At 45.6% G+C, this 21,543-nt stretch overlaps 1 protein-coding gene across 18 annotated transcripts in view; it reads left to right on the top strand.

Moving 5' to 3' along the window:
* FHIT (fragile histidine triad diadenosine triphosphatase) overlaps nt 1-21,543 on the top strand; it is a 1,115,730-nt gene that overhangs the window by 977,161 nt on the left and 117,026 nt on the right. For 17 of the 18 annotated variants that reach the window (XM_075938458.1, XM_075938456.1, XM_075938457.1 and 14 more), the window contains one exon: nt 13,700-13,768. The exons of the other annotated variant lie outside the window; for it this stretch is intronic. In XM_075938458.1, coding sequence (XP_075794573.1) covers nt 13,700-13,768 — 69 coding nt within the window. The remainder of the gene's footprint in view (nt 1-13,699; nt 13,769-21,543) is intronic. 18 annotated transcript variants of the gene reach the window in all.

Genomic DNA, 21,543 nt, shown 5'->3' with positions numbered 1-21,543 from the left:
TTAACTCGAACGAAGGACTTAGTTCTTCACACAGCGCGTAGTCAATCTGTGGAATGCCTACATTAGCCTCCCTGGTTCGAACTAGGGGCTAGTGTAGACATACCCATAGGGATGAAGGATGACTCATTACTGACCCCAAACGTTGGGATTTTTGACTAACAGGTGACAAGCAGTGTAGCTTGAAGGACATTTCATCATTCACACAAGTTGTGGGGCTCAGTCTAGCAACCGCCACTGAAAATAGTCATCTTTTCTTGTCCCTGGGACCTCTTTCCCAGCTCTAAATAGCAGAGGAGGTGACAGGAAGGAGGCATAACCGAGACTTCGGTCCCTCAGAAGCCCTGTCCCTTGAGAACGTACTTGCAACAACTGATTATTTCTGATCGCCTCCATCTTCTCCATCCCCTCTCCTGTCCTCAGGAGACGTTGGACTGTTGGAAGTATCTTGATTGCTCTTATTTCCTTCTAGTGGACGCAAAGCATATTTCAAGCCTTATTTCATCTGTCCTCACACCTGGAAAGAACTACTTAGTGTGTGAGAGGGACAGGGAGGTGGGGATAGCGTTATTAATTCTCTAGGGACCTGAAAGTCCTTTGATGTCCCGCGCTAGCCTTTCCAGTGACCTCAATGGGCTTTAGATCTCATTTCCAGTCCCAAGTCCATCTGTTATCGGCGCTCATGGTCAAACTCCCACTCATTTCAAAGAGGTGAAGATCGCCTCCTGGCTATTAGTTCTGGAATGGCATGAATTGGGTTGAGTTAAGCTGTACACTCTGGACAGGAATATTTCTTGTTCGTTTCTTGCCTCTGCCTTCTGCTCTCTTGGAGCCTACTGAACCTTACAAGCTTTTTTTCAGGGACTCAAACATATCTGATTAGTGCTTGAAAATAAATTAGCATTTTAGTGCCCTTTGTATCTGACCTTTCAGAGGTCTCCCATTCTTTTCATTAAATGAGGTCTCTGAAGTGAAAAGCGCAGTAGTAATGCACTGGACCAGTGAGATAATTAGTCGGCACATTCCCCGTAATTAGTGTGTTAGCATCTCGGGAGGGACATGAAAGGATGTGCTGTCCCTTTAGCAGGACAATTTGATAATCCTCATAACATTTTCTCTTTGGGCTAATAATATTTCAAAGAAATTTTACTTTGTAAAATATTCCTAAAGGGAGGCTAAAGCAATAATGCGCAGATTATGGAAATGGCTTTCATTAAGAATAAGGAGAGACTTTACTGGTGCCATGAATGGCTTCAAAACACATAACCCCCATTAGAAGCTTCATTTAAATGTTTATTCACGGAGCGGCAAATGTTTGTTATAATACATGTTACTGAAACAAATTAAAGAACTGTAATTATGTGTCTGGCAAGTGTTAAGGCAATAGGCATTCATCAAGGCATAACTAAAAGACTCAGGGAGTGGGGAAGATGCGGTCGCAGTTTACTTTGCATCCGACTGCGTTGTGGCAGATATGGACATTAAGGAGAAAGGCTAAGGGGCCCGGCATAGGACTGATGCCAGACTCTGTTCTGGACTCTGCCCCAGACTTCCTGTGGGACTTCCTGTAGGCCCACAGACTTCCTGTAGTGAAGCACTGGGATGGGTTCCCTAGGGAGGGGGTGGAATCTCCATCCGTTAAGGTTTTCAAGTCCTGGCTTGACAAAGCCCTGGCTGGGATGATTGAGTTGGGGTTGGTCCTGCTTTGGGAAGGAGGCTGCACTTGATGATACCTGAGGTCTCTTCCAACCCTAGGATTTTATGATTCTATGACCTTGGTCAAGTCACTTCACCTTTTGGCACCGTATCTGTAAGTTGGAGGTGTCGTTTCACAAGGGTGCAGCAAGGTTTCCAATTCACTGCTACCCAGAGAATGGCTTGAGGTCCTTGGGTAGGGGAGACTATGTGAATCCAATGGGGCGATGCTGTCCCACAACTGCAATTGGCCCTGTTCAGAATGCAGCCAGGGACTGATTAGTGTTCGTGACTCTCAGGGCAGCTCCTGGGGTCAGAGATGAGGGCTCAGCGCCAGCTCAGACATCCCCCCCCCCTGTTGAACAGACGATCCAATAAGTTCTTGGACTGCAATGAAGACAACTTTTTATTTCAGAAGGTTGAAAAACTACTAGGGGAGAAGCTGTTCTAGATTTGATTTTAACCAAAAGGGAGGAACTGGTTGAGAATTTGAAAGTTGGAGGCAGATTGGGTGAAAGTGACCATGAAATCATCGAGTTCGTGATTCTAAGGAAGGGTAGAAGGAAGAGCAGCAAAATAGAGATAATGGATTTCAGGATGGCAGATTTTGGTAAGCTCAGAGAGATGGTCGGTAAGGTCCCATGGGAAGCAAGACTAAGGGGAAAATAACTGAAGAGATTTGACAGTTTTTCAAAGGGACATTAGTGAGGGCCCAAAAGCAAACTATTCTGCTGCGTAGGAAAGGTGGAAATATGGCAAAAGACCGCCTTGGATCAACCAGGAGATCTTGCATGATCTAAAAAGTAAAAAGGAGTCATATAAAAATGGAAACTATGACAAATTACAAAGGATGAATATAAGCAAACAAAACAGGTATGCAGGGGCAAGAACAGAAAGGCAAAGGCACAAAATGAGCTCAAACTAACTACAGCTATAAAGGGAAACCTCCTATAAATATATTAGAAGCAAGAGGAAGACGAAGGACAGGGTAGGCCCACTGGTCTGTGAGGAGGGAAAAACGGTAACAGGAAACTTGGATATGACAGAGGTGCTTAATGACTTCTTTGTTTTGGTCTTCACCAAGAAGTCTGATGATGAAAGAATGCCTAACATAGTGAATGCTAGTGGAAGAGAGTAGGTTTAGAAGATAAAATAAAAAAAGAACATGCTAAAAATCACTTAGAAAAGTTAGATGTCTGCAAGTCACCAGGGCCTGATGAAATGTGTCCTAGAATACTCAAGGAGCTGATAGAGGAGGTATCTGAGCCTCTAGCTATCAACTTTGAAAAGTCATGGAAGACAGGAGAGATTCCAGAAGATTGGAATGCCAGTGTGGGTTCCCCAAAGCTGGCTGACCAGCCAAGAAGTTGTAGATGCCTGGTCTCTAACCTGGTGTAGGTGGGGCTTGTTAGAAAGTGATGAAGGGGAAGGGATGCACCTCCGAAGTAGTTGCTGTTGTGCAATGCAAACAACTTCACTGAGCCTACTAATACACAGATAATGCTCCATATCTTTGCAGGCCAGGGGAGAGAGCTTTTCCTAGTAACTAACTACCTGCAGGCATTCAGACCTTTCTTTTATGGAGTGGCTTTGTTACAGGCCCAACTAATCAAGTAGTTAATCAAGAATAACAAATGGATGTGCCGTGGGAAGACCAATTTACAAGCAGGCCTATTTTTCATATTGCTATCTAAGTATTGTGTGTGTTACCCTTTGTCACCTGCTCTCCGTCTTACTCAGAGGCTGCAGGTTACTGGGGAGTTTTTGCTGTGAATCTTGTCATGAGCTATATTTTGTCCTGAAAAATCCAGGGACTTTGGCCTGGGCGGCAGACAGTTCTGAAGCAAACAGGGAAGTGCTGTCAGTGGAACTGTGCTCGTCCCATCCACAGGCTCTTGGATTGTACCGCTAGGCCTGAGGCTTTCTGCTGCAGGCCACAGAGCACAGCTCAGGGACAAGTGGGAAAGCGACTTGTCCTCATTGGTGCATTTATCGGCCAGGAAGGCCCGGATGTTTGCCGCAGATCAGGGCTCTGACACCCCGAGTGCCTGTCCCCGATGCTGGCTGCAGGCTCTTGGTACCTCAAAGGGTGTTCCAAGGAGGAGGGAGAAACATTGTTCTCCTTAGCTTCTGAGGATAGGACAAGAAGCAATGGGCTTAAATTCCAGGAAGTGAGGTTTAGGTTGGACATTAGGAAAAACTTACTGTCGGGATGGTTAAATCCTGGAATAAATTGCCCAGGGAGGTTGTGGAATCTCCATCACTGGAAATATTTAAGAGCAGGTTGGATAGATATCTGTCAGGGATGATCAAGATGGTGCTTGGTCCCGCCGTGAGGGCAGGGGACCGGACTCGATGACCTCTCAAGGTCCCTTCCAGTTCTAGTCTTCTAGGAGTCTATGAATAGTGGGACCAAGTGGATTTGGTGTCTCCGTAAGACTTCCCTTCGGGGCCTGTGACTGATGTGGGAACACAGTGAGGCCAACCAGAATATTGTTTCTTCTCAACAGACGGAATCAAAGCATTGCAAGAGAAAAGGTCAGTCTCGCCGTCTCCTGCCCTCGCCTGATGCTGCTTCTGTTGCTAGTTGCATACATGTGTGTTCTGAGTACCACCAGCCACCTTTTGATCACTGCTGAGCAGGATTTTGTTTTCCTTAAAAAGAGTTCCTGTCAGCCGTTGTTTCGCCTAAACTCATGTGCTGTGTAGTGGTAGCCATGTCAGATCTAGGATATTGGCAAGACAAGGTGCAGGAGGCCATATCTTTCTTGGACCAACCTCTGTTGGTAAGAGAGACAAGCCTTCAGACCACACACTGGGATATTGGTCAGGTCTGGGAAAGACCCTCTGAGCATCACAGCTCTGTTCGCCTTGGAAGGGTCTCTCTCTCCCCAAGAGAGGCAGGTCCAATAAAGGATATTATTCAGTCCTTTTTGTTTTGCCTACGCTTAGATAGGCTTAGCTCATCCATACCTTCTGGTTCATCTGGGACTACCAACTGTAGACAACCTGCCGTGGCATGAGGATATGTCCTTAAATCAGAGAGGAGACACACAGGACACGCATTCCCTTCTCCTTGGTTTCCTCAACCCATTTATGAATCCCACCAGATGTGGCTGGATGTAACTTAATATAGTTGATAGCCCCAGATGAACACCAGCCAACCCTTCGGGCCATGTCTACATCAGGAAACTATTTCAAAATGAGTAAATTTGACTTAGTAAATCCTGATTTAACAAAATCAAACTAGTGTGTCCACCTGAAATTAGTCCGAGGCGGGCTCCGTTAATGTGGATGTGCTACCTTGGACTTAGAGCCTCAGGAAGCACTGGGGAGTAATTAGTTCCAATTACTCCGGGGAGTAATTATTTCAAAATAGCGGCACCAGCATGTGCACACGACTGCTATTTCGAAATAACTATTTCGGAATTAGTATTTCTCCTGAGGAAAACCAAGAGTACAGACTTCGAATTAAGCAGCCCGTTATTTTGAAATAACAGGCTTGGTAGTGTGGACACTCCACTTATAAATTTGACCTTGTGGGGGTTCTTTTGAAATCATGTCCTGGGGTTGACCAGGGCTAGCTGACTTATTTTTTCCTTTCCTGCCAGAAGTTATCCTTATAATGCTGCAACAAGGGGCAAAATAATCTGACAAATGTCACATCTAATACAGGTTGAACTTCTCGAATCCAGCACTTTCTGGTCTGGCAACATCTATGGTCTGGCATGATTTTAGTTAACTGGATGTCCACTTATCTTGGGTCTGGCCAAGTTTCCTGCAGTCCCGTAAAGTTTGTTTACAGCCACCAGTCCTGGCTTTCAGTACTCTGTGCTGTTATTTAGCTCTAGTGTACCCATAAGGGTACGTCTAAATTACATGGCTCCATCGATGGAGCCATGTAGATTAGTGTACTCGAAAAAGGGAAATGAAGCATCGATTTAAATAACCACCGCTTCATTTACATCAAAATGACTGCCGCGCTGTGCTCATAGCTGTTTGGCGGCACAGCGCGGTAGTCTGGATGCTTCATGGTCAACAAGGGAAGCCCTTGTCTTCCCTCATTCCATGAGGCATAACAGGGCAGTCGACAAGGGCTTCCCTTGTCAACCGCGGAGTGTCCAGTCTACCGCGCCGTGCCGCCAAACAGCTGATTGGCACAGCGCAGCAGCCATTTTGATGTAAATGAAGCGGCGATTTTTTAAATCACTGCTTCATTTCCCTATGTCTAGAAACCTAATCTACATGGCTCTGTTGATGGAGCCACGTAGTCTAGACATACCCTAAATGTCTTCGAAGAGCCCAGCAAGCAGTGGAAGTTCTGGTCATGCTGCTACGTGTGAGCATGGTTTTTATGCTTTATCTCCTTATTTCTGTGTGTCAATACAGGAAAATTGTGTAACAGTGCTATCACATTGTTATTGGCTAGGCGTGGGTTTGTATAGGGTGTATCAGTAGTCAGACATTATTAAGCAGCACTGAAAACCTTGTTCCATTTATTCGCCTCAGCCAAATAAAAATAAAGAAACCCACTCAGTACGATACTGACCTCCCGTGGTTCAGCAAATTCTCTGGTTCGGTGCTTGCCAGGTCCCGAGGGTGTTGGACTAGAGCGGTTCAAACCGTGCTCATAAAATAGTTCGGGGCCTTCTGTACCCTTCACAGAGCCATATGTTAGCGAGGGCTGATTCCCCACCTGTCTCTAGCATTCCATCTGTTGAAAAAACTCACTTTCATCACCCCCTTCCACAAGTCATCGCCAGCCTATCAACAGTCATTTCTATAAGAAGGGCGAGGGGACCACTTGGCTATTGCAACGTGATTCAGTAGAGACATACCTCCTTAGCTGGAAGCCTCTGTGTGGCTGATAACAAATCTCCCCTGAGCAGGGTGAATTGTCTCTAGGAAAGAGTGTTCTGACTGTTCAGCCGGCTTCCCTGGGCCGAATCTGAAGAGAAACAGAATGCACAAAGCAATGGCAAAAGATATTGCCATTCTGTCCCGTTCGGAGAGGGTGCTTCTCCTAACATACTCAGACACTGTGGCTACGTCTAGATTGCATCCCTCTGTCGACAGAGGGATGCAAATCAAGCACGTTGAAATTGGTAATGAAGCAGGGATTTAAATATCCCGCGCTTCATTAGCATAAACATGGCCACCACTTTTTTCAAAGCGGAGTTTTTTTGAAAAAAATGGCAGTCTAGATGTGAATCTGTCAAAAAATGAGGTTTACAGGATCTGTCGAAAAAGGGTTTATTTTTGACAGATCCGCGTCTAGACTGCCATTTGTTGAAAAAGCTCAGTTTTGAAAAAAAAAGCAGCGGCCATGTTTACGCTAATGAAGCGTGGGATAGTTAAATCCCGGCTTCATTAGCAATTTTGACGTGCCTAATCTACATCTCTCTGTCGACAGAGAGGTGTAGTCTAGACGTAGCCAGTGAGAAATGGAGAGTGCACAGGGACAGGGCATGAGGTCTAGAGTCTGACCTGCTTTCTTCGCTAGCGGTGGGTGTGTCATCGTTTGGAGTCACTGAGTTTCGAAAGAAATCCCTTGACACACACAGAGCTGCAGCAGTTGCAAGTGTTCATTCATTCCATAACCCAGAACTAGCTAGAACCAGTCAAACACTTGTGGTTTAAAAAGACAAGTTTGGTGAAGGGTGGGAGGGAAAACTGAGGCATGGAGCAGCTATGTTACTTGCCTGATGTACGTATCAGAAGCCTGGCTGGAGTAGGAGTCAAGTGCTCCATACGCAGGCCCATGCTGCCTTTTTGGCTGGGGGAAATCTTCAAATGGCTCTTCAGCCTCTTCTAGGGCTGTTCTGTGCCATTGGAACCTCTCAGCGCTGCCAGGTGGAGGATCCGGCCCATAGTCTCTGGCCGTCACATGGAGTCTGAGAACCAAACGTGGGCCGCCTTCCACAACGCCCTAAACCACAAGCTTAATTGCCAGCCCGTGGATCAGCTCGTGGAATCAACCTGATGGTTCTACCTGCAAGGGAGATCCAGAGAGGATGGAGAGAGGCTGTTCTCAGTGGGGGCAGATGGCAGAACAAGGAGCGATAGTCTCAAGTTACAGAGGGGGAGGTCTAGGTTGGATTTTAGGAAGAACTATTTCACTGGGGGGGGGGGGGGAAGCACTGGGATGGGTTCCCTAGGGAGGCGGTGGAATCTCCATCCATAGCTGTGTTTTAGTCCTAGCTTGACCAAGCTCTGGTTGGGATGATTGAGTTGGGATTGGCCCTGCTTTGGGCAGGGGGTTGGACTCCTGAAGTCTCTTCTAACCCTACGATTTGACGATTCTACGCTTCTCTTCATATGCTGCAGCTGAGCCCATGCTCACGGGCCTTGCTGGATTGTGGCCTTCCTGAAAGAAAACAATGGATGAAGAATTGCGTGCCCCTCCCCCCCTTAAAAAAAATCCCAGCCAGCAGGCTGTTCAATTGGAAAGCAAATTAAAGAAGGCGTAAGTTCCTTCTCCCAGATGGTTCTCACCACATGGCAACTCCAGGTTCATGCTGCTATTTTATCCCCTTATTTTCTCAGGAAAGCAGAGGAGACGGAAACCACTTCAGATGTAATTGCATCTCGCTGCTCCTGCTTGAGTCTATTACACAAACAGTGGGGAGAATTCGGGGCAGCCTCTGTGTTCTTTTCAGAACATTTAATATAAAAAACAAACGCGTTTGGGATATCGGCAGTCAAACACCTGCTTTCTTACGTGGCCAGAGTTACCCCTTTGTTTTTCTATAGTGTGGAGAGATTCTATTATACCACATATCAGGTTCCATTGAAACATAATGCAAAAAGGGTGAGCAAAACCATGCATGGTCCGATTGTTTTTAAACAACCAACCCAGATGGTGATATAAAGGTGGCTGGTGTGTGTGTGTGTGTGTGGTAAGGATTGGTGTGTGTGTGTGTGTGTGTGTGTGTGTGTGTGGTAAGGATTGGTGTGTGTGTGTGTGTGTGTGTGTGTGTGTGTGTGTGTGTGTGTGTGTGGTAAGGATTGGTGTGTGTGTGGGGGGGGTAAGGATTGGCTTCTCTTTGGCATTTCTCCTTCTGAATTCTGACCACAGACAGTCTTTCTCCAAGGCAGGTCACATTAGGAGAGATTTACAGTGCGCTGCATCTGACTGTTTTATTAGGCTGCGCGCCTGATTTCAAATCCGCTGAAATCAATAGGCGCCTTCTCATTGACTTCAGAAGATTTTGGAACATGTTCCTACTTGAGTTTCCCACAGTGTCCGTCTCTTGTCTTATGTAGCACCTCTGCCAAACATACCTCGGGACACTCCCACAGAAACAAAACGACTATTAAAAATAGCTCTGTTTCTTTGCATCAGCTCTGTCTTTGTCTATAGCCTGATATCAGCTAGCTAACGGTAGATAAATGGACAGAGGCGCATTCAAATATACATGTGCCAGGAAGACCAAGACCCGCACGCTCCAGAAGGAAAGCAAGTGGCTGGCAGGTTATTTTCAGAATGTGATGGTTTACATCTAAGGAGCTCCACAAAAGCCTTCCCGTCCAGTAACTTTTAAGCTCCACTTTTTTTTTTCTTGAAAATCCTTCATTTTCCAAATGCGACCGTGAGGGCCCGGTGGTACCAATGAGCAATGTTCAGACTGCGGGCTGCTTTTGCACACTAGATCCCTGGAGCAGTGATGCTCAGATGATGTATTGCACTAATACATCATACCAGCACTATCGCTTTCGTGATATATTAGTGTAATGCACTATCAGCACACGATCACTGATGTATTACTCAAAACCACAGCTTTTAACCCACAAAAAGCATCTTCAGCTGTAACCTGACTAGTATTTTTCTCCATAGATTTCAGGACAAACAATGGAGGATTCGTTAGCGTTCTCTAGGGCAGACTCGGAAGGAAGGGCTTGGTATTCGGCTACCTTGCTGACTGAATCTTTTTCTGTCATGTTCTGGGACTTAGGGTTTGTCAGCAGGGGTTGCTTTGAAATGCTGCACAGGATACTGGGGCAAACCGTGCATAACGCTTTGCTCAGGGCTGCTTGTAATGCCCCCGGCTCCACAGTGTCTAGACACTGACTATGAGGATGCAATTCTAGTCTAACGAGGGATTAGTTGGGATTGGTCCTGCCTTGGGCAGGGGGCTGGACTCGAAGACCTCCTGAGGCCTCTTCCAGCTCTATGATTCTATGAGGGCCCTGTGCTCTCCCCCTCTGACACACCGTCGTGCTGAAGGGTTGCGTTCGGGGTGGGTTACGAGGAGGCGAGAGAAAGCAAAGCCGTCTTGCCGTTTTGCAGTCCTGGCCATCGTGGGGAAAGCCTGGGGAAATAGGGGAGTTTAGCCTGATGCTCTTAATGTGGCTTCTCACGGGGGTTCTCCGCTGGGAACGGCTGCCTCCCGCTCCGGAGGAAGTCTCCCTTTGTATGGGAATTTCCCGGCCCAGCTGTACCTCTGGCCTCAGTCTGCTGCAGTCAACGGGGCCGAATCAAAGATGGGGCGGGGCCAGACCCTGTGACCTGGCATGCCTGTGGGTTTCAAACAGACTGCGATGAAGTCATCCCAGAAAGGAGGTTGGGGTTCTGCATCCAAGTATCCCCCCTGGGAATGGCGAGTGAGGCTTAACTGCCCCTGGGGGGGGGGGGGGAGCACAGAGGAGCTGTTAACAACTCAAACCGGAAAGCATTATGCAAATGCTCCAAATGACTTGGCTGTGATGGAATTTCTAGGGTGGGCTTAGATTCCTCGCTGATGGTCTCTCTCGGATCTCGCTGTAGAATCCCAGGTTTACTGCCGTGGCCACAAATGCACAGGCTGCTGCAGCTGGACTTCACAGTGGTAGGCCCACTGCTTAGTGAGGAGGGAGAAGCAGTAACAGGAAACTTGGAAATGGCAGAGATGCTCAATGACTTCTTTGTTTCGGTCTTCACCGAGAAGTCTGGAGGTGTGCCTAACGTAGTGAATACAAGCAGAGAGAGGGTAAGTTTAGAAGATAGGATACACAAAGAACAAGTTAAAAGTCACTTAGGAAAGTTAGATGTCAGCAAGTCACCAGGTCCTGATGAAATGCATCCCAGGATACTCAAGGAGCTGATAGAGGAGGTATCTGAGCCTTTAGCTATGATCTTTGAAAAATCATGGCAGACAGGGGAGATTCCAGAAGACTGGAAAAGGGCAAATATTGTGCCCATCTATAAAAAGGGGAATAAGAACAACCCAGGAAACTATAGACCGGTCAGTTTAACGTCTGTCCCAGGGAAGATAATGGAGCAGGTAATTAAGGAAATCCTATGCAAACACTTGGAAGGTAATAAAGTGATAGGGAATAGCCAGCATGGGTTTGTGAAGAACAAGTCATGCCAAACTAATCTGATAGCTTTCTTTGATAAGATAACGAGCCTTGTGGATAAGGGAGAAGCGGTGGATGTCATATACCTAGACTTTAGTAAGGCATTTGATACGGTCTCGCATGATATTCTTATTGATAAACTAGGCAAATATAACTTAGATAGGGCCACGATAAGGTGGGTGCATAATTGGCTGGATAACCGTAGTCAGAGAGTAGTTGTTAACGGTTCTAAATCCTGCTGGAAAGGGATAACAAGTGGAGTTCCTCAAGGGTCTGTTTTGGGACCCGTACTGTTTAATATCTTCATCAATGATGTAGATATTGGGATAGAGAGTACGCTTATTAAGTTTGCAGATGATACCAAACTGGGTGGGGTTGCGACTTCTTTGGAGGATAGGGACATAATTCAAAATGACCTTAGCAAGTTAGAGAAATGGTCAGAGGTAAACAGGATGAGGTTTAATAAAGAGAAATGCAAAGTGCTCCACTTAGGAAGGAACAATCAGTTCCATACATACAAGATGGGAAGCGACTGTCTAGGAAGGAGCATGGCGGAAAGGGATCTAGGGGTCAAGTGGACCACAAGTTGAATATGAGTCAACAGTGTGATGCTGTTGCAAAAAAAGCAAATATGATTCTAGGTTGTATCAACAGGTGTGTTGTAAGCAAAACTCGTGAAGTCATTCTGCCGCTCTACTCTGCACTAGTTAGGCCTCAGCTGGAGTACTGTGTCCAGTTCTGGGCGCCACATTTCAAGAAAGATGTGGAGAAATTGGAAAGGGTACAGAGAAGAGCGACAAGAATGATTAAAGGTCTAGAGAACATGACCTATGAAGCCAGGCTTCATGAACTGGGCTTGTTTAGTTTGGAAAAAAGAAGATTAAGGGGGGACATGATAGCGGTTTTCAAATATCTAAAAGGGTGTCACAAGGAGGAAGGAGAAAATTTGTTCCTCTTGGTTTCTGAGGACAGGACAAGGAGTAATGGGCTTAAAGTGCAGCAGGGGAGGTTTAGATTGGACATTAGGAAAAAATTCCTAACTGTCAGGGTGGTCAAATATTGGAATAAATTGCCAAGGGAGGTGGTGGAATCTCCCTCTCTGGAGATATTTAAGAACAGGTTAGATAGATATCTGTCAGGGATGGTGTAGGTGGAGCTTGGTCCTGCCTTGAGGGCGGGGGGCTGGACTCGATGGCCTCTCGAGGTCCCTTCCAGTCCTATTATTCTATGATTCTATGATTCTATGATTCATATCTCTCTCGCTCGTCCAGAGGCATAGTTGAATGGTGGGATCCGTCATCTCTTTGTTTACGCCAGTAGCACCAATATCTGGGATAGGCTTTGTGGTTGAGTTAGAGCCAGCGGGCAAAAGGCTTCCAGGATGTCGGAACTTCTCTCAATAGCTCTGCATATGCATTCACCTTAGCTGGATCGTTCTTCCTGGATGCTGAAATACGCTGCAGTACGCTGGTTCGCTCCTCACCAGTGTGTTATGCACAGGCTTAGTCTTAAATGCTCTCCAAGGTCAGGCGTGAAGTTTCCTAGCCATAAAAACTATTGCAAAGTTGGGGGGTTTCTCCATTTGAATGTTATCCCCCTTTGGCATTATTTGATGTGTAGTCACCCATCTTTCGCAGGGGTTCATGATCAAATACAGCCCCCCTCTCCCTCCACAAACAAGGTGGGGATGACAATAATACAGCACACCTTTTGGAGGCAGCTAACGTGACTTCATCCAAGAAAGAGATGCTTTTGAAGGAAGGCGCTGATCTGGCAGCTTACCAATGCTAGGGTTCTGCCGTACGTGGCAAGAGCTGGAGGGCCCAATCCCATGTCCACTAAAGACAATGGAAAGACTCCTATTGACGTCAGTGGGTGTTGGAATGGCTTCTTCATTTCCTCTAGTTCTCCGTGGCTGCTCCGGCCACACGCCCTTTCTGGCTGTGCTCATTCCTTAACTCTTCTTCCTCGTAAGCGTCGTGACATGAACACGCTGCATTCCCGGAACCTGCACTCTCAATGGATTTTATGCCACCAAGGCCTTCCATTGGAAATTGTACCAGCGACGTTCAGGTTACCCTTTCTTGGAAGATGTGAAAACAACATTTTACCAAGTCTGTCCGAGCCTTGCAAAATTCATGCTGCCAGGCTTTCTGTACATCCCCACATGTCCTCGCCGTACCACCATAGCTACCTGACCAGCCGTGTGGCTCGACAGCAGAGTCTGAGGAGAATTTAAGCCAATACCATGTAACCTTGCCCCTGCCGCCCTCCCCTCCTTGCTTACACCTGCTATCTACCTTCTAATGCAATCCTAAGTTGGTCAATTCTTATTCTTGTCTGTTCCAAAGTCACAGCAGTCAGCTTTAGGATACATTGTCATTTCCAAGTGCCAGCTAAATACAACTCAGATTGACAACTCTGAATAATTCCTGAACTTTCTGGCATTTCCTTCGAAAGCTCCCATCACAGCAAAGTTGCTTCCTCGTGTTTTGCATCTTAGGTAGTCTCAGAAGATTTGCAGTTGAGTAACAGAGCAGGTGAACATTTTTTTCTGAAAATAATACAGTGGGGGAGCCAGTATATAGTAGTAGGATGTCAGGAAATCATCACAGTAAGCCTTAAAAAAAGTATCGAGATAAGTTACTTGTTGTTTTTGCATTTGCAGCACGTGCATGTCCATGTACTCCCGAGGAAGGTTGGAGACTTCAGCAGAAATGACAGTGTCTACGATGAGGTAGGTCTGCCTTCCGAGAGCTTGTTGCTAGATCAAAGTGAGCATCAGCTTAAAAAACTTAACAAGCCAAGTCTTGCTTCGGAGAAAATCCTTGCTCAGGACTTTCAAGTACCAGGTTGAGCACAAACCAATGGAAATATTTCTTCACAGAATATATAGTTGACCTGTGGAACTCCTTGCCAGAAGATGTTGTGAAGGCCAGGACTTCAACAGGGTTCAAAAAAGAGCTAGGTAGCCATTGATAGACCTATCCTTCCTGAATGTATTAGCCAGGATGGGTAGGAATGGTGTCTCTAGCCTCTGTTTGCCAGAGTCTGGAAATGGATGACAGGAGAGGGATCACTTGATCGTTACCTGTTCTGTTCACTCCCTCTGGGGCACCTGGCACTGGCCGCTATCGGCAGACAGGACACTGAGGGTACGTCTAGACTACCACGTTTTGTCGACAGAAGTTTTGTCGACAGTATCTGTCGACAGAACTTCTGTCGACAAAGAGCGTCCAGACACATTGAGTTCTGTCGACAAAGCAAGCTGCTTTGTCGACAGAACTCCGTAGTCTGGACGCAATGTTACAGGCAATAACACCTTCTGTCGACAGAGTTCTGTCGACAGAAGGTGTTATGCCTCGTAAAATGAGGTATACCAGCGTCGACAAAACTGCTGAGTTCTGTCGATGTTATGTCGACAGAACTCAGCGGTAGTGTAGACGCTGGTATAGTTTTGTCGACAAAAGTCCACTTTTGTCGACAAAACTAGGTAGTCTAGACACATCCTGAGAGAGATGGACCTTTGGTCTGACCCAGTCTGTCCGTTCTTACGTTCCTGGGCAAACTCGTAGCTCAGCCCTAAAGATAAAAAATAAGCCACATCGAGGTGTGTGTCTTTGAGATCTGTATGCACGTGACTCCAATTGCAGGAATGGGGCAGCAGTCAGTTGCACTGGTATTGAATTACTGATTTGAGCATTGGTATTGGTCATGACCACTTTCCCCAGCTGATAACAATCTGGATGAGTTATATGAAAATTGAAATCAACACAGGTTTTCATGTCGTGCTCGGTAAGAGATTATATCTTAAATAAAAAAGCTTCATTCCTTCCTGAAAACGATTAATGTTGACTTTTTTCAGTGCTGCTACCACCACACCGTCTGTGTAAGGCTGAATTCATGACATTGTTCTGCTCTTGTGTTTTTTTTTCATAATATGCCTTTGACGACACTGCCCTATAGAATGATATTTACACATTCTACAATGAAAAATGTTATACCATGGTTTGGATCATCTCTACATGTTATGACTATGTAAAAATGATTATGGCAGAGAAATATTAGCTTCAACAGTAGTGTGTATGTGAGCGCTAGGGACTGAATAGGAGCTAGGATCCTGGAAAACACATACACGATGGAGTACAAGTCAACCAAGTTGAGTTCATTAGAGCAGTCCCTTTGTACCGCGTGGTTAAAGGAATATGAAGCAACTTGAAATCAAATCAGTATTTTAAAAATCGGTTAAACTTACCTTTATTTACCCCACCAGTCCCTGAGGTCCCCCACCTTTTTTAGTTTTGTTTTACATTTTCCAATTTTACAAATGCGTTTCTTTCCCTTGTTGCTGCATGTAAAACGCACGCATACAGGTGAATCTTAAGTAAAACAGACTATATGCTAAGTGCTGCCAAATGGAAAAGAATAAACAAACGAAACAAGATATTTCTCTTTCATCACTTTCAGTTATTGCTGGTGTAGGTGGTGTTTGTAGCAACACTGAACAAAGCAAAGAATCAGATGGCAATTTGGCTTTAGATTGACAATATATATTTTTCAGAATGAATTTAAACTCCAGAAGTGTTCAAATATTGCTAATTAGCCATGTGTAATTTTCAGTGACTCTAGTTAAGTGTAGACTTCAAACCTTTAAACTGTATGAACTTAGAATGTATCGTGACTTTTTTTTGCATTTGGACCCATCTTAAATTGGTCTAGACACATTTGTCTTTTTTGTTTTGGTAAGCAATATATTATTGTGGATGAAATCCTTTTGATATTTTCTGGGTGTTAGGGAACCAGAAATGATCATAATATTTAAATGTGAAAACTGGCCACTGAAAGTGTGCAGGTTGGGTGTGAGGGTGTGAAATTGACCACTAGAGTAGGAGAGCCCGGTGTTGTCACTAAAGGAGTGTCTGTTTGCCAGCACGATCCACAGGTGGATCTTTGACAGGTCAGCACATCGAAGGACTGGTGCAGGGCATCAACGGTGAGCAGTGACACTTTTTATGGCTGCTGAGGAGAAAGCAAAGCAGGCCTGCTGAGGCTGTTGGACTTACAGTGGATCTCCTAGTGAAGGCAGGGAATCATGTTGCGTGGAACTATCCCGGTCAGGCAGCGGAGAGAGACATGTGTCTACACTCAGGAGAGGGGATGGTTGAGGAGCTCAGAGCCCAGAGTGGACGCCCTGGTTGGTCAATGGAAGGCGAGTACAGGTGCAGTTGTCCTGAATTGTGACAGTGTCCTAATGGATTGGTGGGTGTGCTTTTCATGGGATTGTCCAAGAGGGCGGTGTTGAAGGATGCCTGTTGGTCTGCGTTCATACTCATACTTTACAATTCAGTATTGGAAATCGTAATCTTAAAAGAAGGGAGACAAAGAAAAACACCCAACCCCAAAATGCCTTTCCTAGCATGTTTCCTCCCGTGAGTCCCATGATCTAGGATGATATATCTCAGTGTATATTTCAGAAGCGTCTCCTAAATATTTATATAATCACCAGTACTGAAAACACCCACTGGGTTTGGTACATTTTGGCTGAGGGATACACTTTCCCTCTGCCTCTGCACTGAGTTTCTTTGCGATTTATTTATTTCCTGGGACTATTAACTAATTACCATGCCGCTTTGCCACAGTGAGGGCTAAAGAGGTGTTTTTTTCAATCCTCTTGGCTTCTTGAAGTTCTTATTCAGGGGATAGCTCAGTGGTTTGAGCATTGGCCTGCTAAACCCAGGGTTGTGAGTTCAATCCTTGTGAAGGTGATATGGGGCAAATCTGACAGGGATGGTACTTGGTCCTGCCATGAGGGCAGGGGACTGGACTCCGTGATCTCTTGAGGTCCCTTCAGTTCAATGAGATATACCTATATTTATTTATTACCAATCTTGCAGACGACTTACACGTGACTGTTAAGTTTCTTTCATAAAGCAATTACAGGATCAGGCCTTTTATGGTTTACTCTTGGTTTATCCCTGTTTCATCCCAAAGCATTCTTATCAATGAATTCTATTTGTTTCCTGGAGATTGGAACCATGACAAAAAATCTGGATAGCTATTAGAAAACGGCTTTAACCAAAACACACACATATTGTCATCTATTTTTCTTTCATTTGGTTTAAGAGAGAATGCGATCTTTATATTTGTCCATCAAGGAATTGAAGGGAGTTTTTAATCTAGGAATATCTGCTTTGCAATAGCAGGTCAGTTCTTTTCTGCTGGGACAGTCTGACATGACAGATTGATTCAGTTGTGCATCAGTGGATGTACTCCTCGAAAGAGCTACATTGGGTGTTGATTTAATGAGGGCGAGCACTATGTAGCTCTCGGAGGTCACTGTGTTAAAGACCTCGAAGACATTCTCCTGCAACGTCTCACCACTCATAGTGCCGTTGTTAAGGAGCGCTGTGTGTTTGTATAACCTCAAGCACAGCGGGGCCCTGGTCTCGGCGGAAGCCACTAGCTGTTACTACAATAACAATACTAAGCATCACGCCTCAGGTTGAGGGTGACCGCTTTCGTGCTGTGGCGGGTGCAGGGCTGCCCATAGAGAACAGAAAAACTCAGCTTGTGTTACCATCATTATTAATGAAGGTCGAGGTTGGACTGGAGCTTTGGAGATTGGAGACATGCTGAGGTTCTCCCTCCAGTGGGTGTCTTCAGGCCAGTTCTCCAAGATGTCTCAGGAGAGTGAATCTACCTGGCAATGAGATCCAGGGGCAGGTCAAGGCTCCTCTGGGCTGTTGGGGTCCACAGATGTTGCAGGATCAGAGAATCCCAAATTTGGGAGGTTCAGCCTGTATCTACTGGTGCTGCCACAAATGGGGTCCTTTAGCACTTAATGATGTGTGTGGGGATGAAGAACCCACTGTGCTTTCCCTCTGTCCCCGGTAACTAGAGTGAGACACCCTCATATTTCAGTCCCCTGTTACTACCAACACCACCCATGTTCTGAACAATGAATTTAAGGTGAAAGGCTCTTTGTCTGTAAGGGGATGTCTAGACTACATGCCTCTGCCGACAGAGGCATATAAATTAGACATACCGACATAGTCAATGAAGTGGGGATTTAAATATTCCCCACTTCATTAGAATAAAAATAGCTACTGCGTTGTGCCAGCTCAGCTGTTGGTCGGCTCAAAGCGGCAGTCAAGACGGGGATTGGTCGACAAGGAAAGTCGTTGTCGACCAATCCCTTATGCCTCATGAAACGAGGTTTATGGGAGCGGTCGACTACGGCTTTCCTTGTCAACCGATCCCCATCTTGGCTCAAAGGGGCAGTCAACAAACAGCTGAGCCGGCACTACGCAGCGGCCATTTTTATTCTAATGAAGTGGGGGATATTTAAATCCCCGCTTCATTGACTCTGTCAGTATATCTAATGTACATGCCTCTGTCGGCAGAGGCATATAGTCTAGACATACCCTAACTGGGCTTACTCCATGTCCACATTTCAAGTCCAGATCTAGTGTAGCAGAGCTCCGGCTGTGCCTGTGGGTCCTATGCTTCAGGTGGATAGTGTTTGCCTCAAAGGCTCACTGTGACCCTCCACATGGCCTCCTCCAAATGTTCCTCTACAGCTCTCTGCCTTGCTCACAGTCCTCAGCTCTCACTCAGACTCCTCTCACTCTCAGTACGTTGGCTCCTTCCCTCCTCCTCGCATGCCTCTGAACTAACAGAAGAGGAGCCCTTTTTAACCAGTCTAATTGGTTCTTGATTGGTCCCAGGTGGTCTGATTAGCTTGTCAACGATGTGGAGTTTTGGTAAAACTTTTAAAGCTTCAGCCAGATTCCATCTGCACCATCTGTCGTTCTCCTCCCTCTGATATTCAGACAGCAAGCCAATCACGTCAGGAAAAATATTTTGACTTGCTGATCTCATGCAGCACTTTATGTGAAATCCTTTCAGCAGCAGCAGAACACCTCGCTGTGTTTATCTGCCAGTCCAGAGGATGTAGGAAGCAGCTAGGCGTCAGACCCCACAGCCTTCTAGCTGCCTTTCCAATCGGGCTGTACAGGAGGTCAACGGTGAATCTGCAAGCTTAGCCAAACACACCCAGAGTTCAGCTCTCTGGTGAGTGGCTTGTAGTAGCGTTAACTATAACTCAGTTAGGTTCTGAAATGCTGACCGAAGCTCTCAGGTTGCCTCATTATGTGGAAAGCCCAGTGGAGGGATTCAGGAAAAGTGCACCATTGCAGAACCTCTTGAAAGGAGCTTCCCACTTTACTCTTCAAGGCAATTTATTTAAGACCTGATCCAAGGCCAGTTGTACTTAAACTGGAAGACGCCCAACAATGTCAGCGGGCATTGGATTGGGCTCTGCTTGGAAATTAACATCCTGCAGAGTTAATAAGCTGTTCCTGAGACCATTCCATAGGGTCAGACAGTGCCTTATGGCAACATACTCTTGCCTGCTGGTAGATCAATCTGCTATAACTCTCTAAGGGCCAAGTTCTTCCTTATTTACATCTTGTGCATGTCTGCGGTGGTGAGAGAGTACAGACTCGAGCTCTGAATTGGCGCGCTAGAGGGCAAAGGAGCTCTATTTCCACTTCTCTACGTTCATCTTGGTGGAAATGTCTTCTTCCCGTAGGCTATGGACTTCATTCCGGTCTTGCTAACTTAATTGTTGAAAAAGACATTTCCCTTCGGACTGATAAGGCATTTTCTGACTCTTCTTCCCGTCAATGAGTCCAAGTCAGTCCTGTTTGCCTCCTCTGCCTTGGGATATTGCAGAGAATTGAGTAGAATTAGTCTGGTCAACAAGCGGAACTGAGGATGGTTGTGCAGGAATACATCCCTGTGAGGTCACTGAAGTGACTTAGTGTGCTTCCTTAGTAGGGTGTCTGGGTGGTCAAGGAATGTCCTGGTCATAGATGGTAACGCTTAGATCTGGGGGAAGCTCAGAAATTCAGAGTAAGATGTTCAGTTCTGCTGAGTGTGTCTCTGGAGCCCATCCAACTTATGCATATTGAACTTGCAGAGCTAAAGACTGAAAAATATCAAATCATCTGGAAATCTCAGGAAAAAAAACTCTCATGAGATCAGTGGGCCTAGATGTAAACACATTGTGAACATCCTTTCTCAGAGGATTTTAGCATTTCCCATCCTGATCTTGGAATATGTAATCTATGGAGGGCCTAATAGTCTGGCATGTTCCTACAGTATCTAACGTAGGCATGGATTGTACTTGAGATGGCTGCTACTTTTACTGATGGCTGCTACTATCATGTTCTCAGCGGACCACGATGTTCATCCTGTCGTGCTGTAACCGTCTCCTATTTTGAAATCCTTTCCATGAGCACGGTAGCAAAATTGCTGACAACACATCTGCATATTTCTGAATGCAGCCGACCTTCGCAAGAGGAAACCGACATGTTTTTCAATAGGAAAATGGAATTCTGCAACTAGTCAGTATACTGGGAGACTTCTCAGCATCATATGTATATCCCTTGATGGCAATTCCATTGTCTATATTTTGTGCCCTTTCAGTCTTGCACGGTATTAGCCAATCCAATATATGAAATTTCTAAAACCTTTCTCAACTTTCTGTGCATTGTGTGCACAACACATCGTAACTCATTACTTCAATGACCAATACATAGGCAGGATAAACATCATACACGGGTCTGATTAACAGTCACTTATTTTACTGAAATCTTCCTTCCCTCAGCTCTGGAGAAGTCAAAGGGAATCATTCTGCCCATTGAAAGAAATTCAATGTTGTTAGAAGCTAAGTATTAAAGCAGCTATTCTTCGTGATCATATACATGCCCTTTATACATAAAATTTGTCTGGAAGGTAATGCACATTTGGCATTTTACATATTATCCAGCAGTCTAATGGCCCTGTGGCCCATCTGTCTCTCTGAATTCCATCACTGGTATTATTGCTTCTCACTCCTTGTGGACTTGGTTCTGCTTTAAGCTTTCCACAGTCCTTGCCTTAAATATACGAAGTGTGAGCTGGAAGCGATGGCTTACGTTGTAACGGAGACGAGTGCTTTGATTTGATTACGACAAAAGAGCTCTTGTCCCCTCCCGCTCCGGGATATGCACTTTGTTTGCCATTTCCTGTCCTTGACCACAAGTCATTGGCAAGTGAGTCACAAAGAGGCTCTGGTTAAAGGCAAGTTGCTGATCAGTAGCTGAGTTAATATGATCTCCAAGGCTGTTTGTTGCCTATTCTTGGAATGGTTCTGTAGCTCCGGTGCTGCTTGTATATTTTACTTCCCTAAAGGTAAAATTATCCCTCAAGCTAATTCCACTGTTGATGCATTAATGTCGGTGGAGAGAACCGTATTATGTAGAAAATCAAGTATAGAATCATAGAATCCCAGGGTTGGAAGAGAAACAAAGGAGGTCATTGAGTCCAGCCCTCTCCCAAAGCAGGACCAACTCCAACTAAGCCATCCCAGCCAGGGCTTTGTCAAGCCAGGACTTACCGACCTCTAGGGATGGAGATTCCATCCTTTTACTTCACCACCCTCCTAGGGATATAGCGTAACCCTTC

The sequence above is a fragment of the Pelodiscus sinensis genome, chromosome 11, assembly GCF_049634645.1.
Source record: "Pelodiscus sinensis isolate JC-2024 chromosome 11, ASM4963464v1, whole genome shotgun sequence".
Classification (NCBI taxonomy): Eukaryota; Metazoa; Chordata; order Testudines; family Trionychidae; genus Pelodiscus; species Pelodiscus sinensis.
This window is presented reverse-complemented; position numbering and strand designations above follow the sequence as displayed.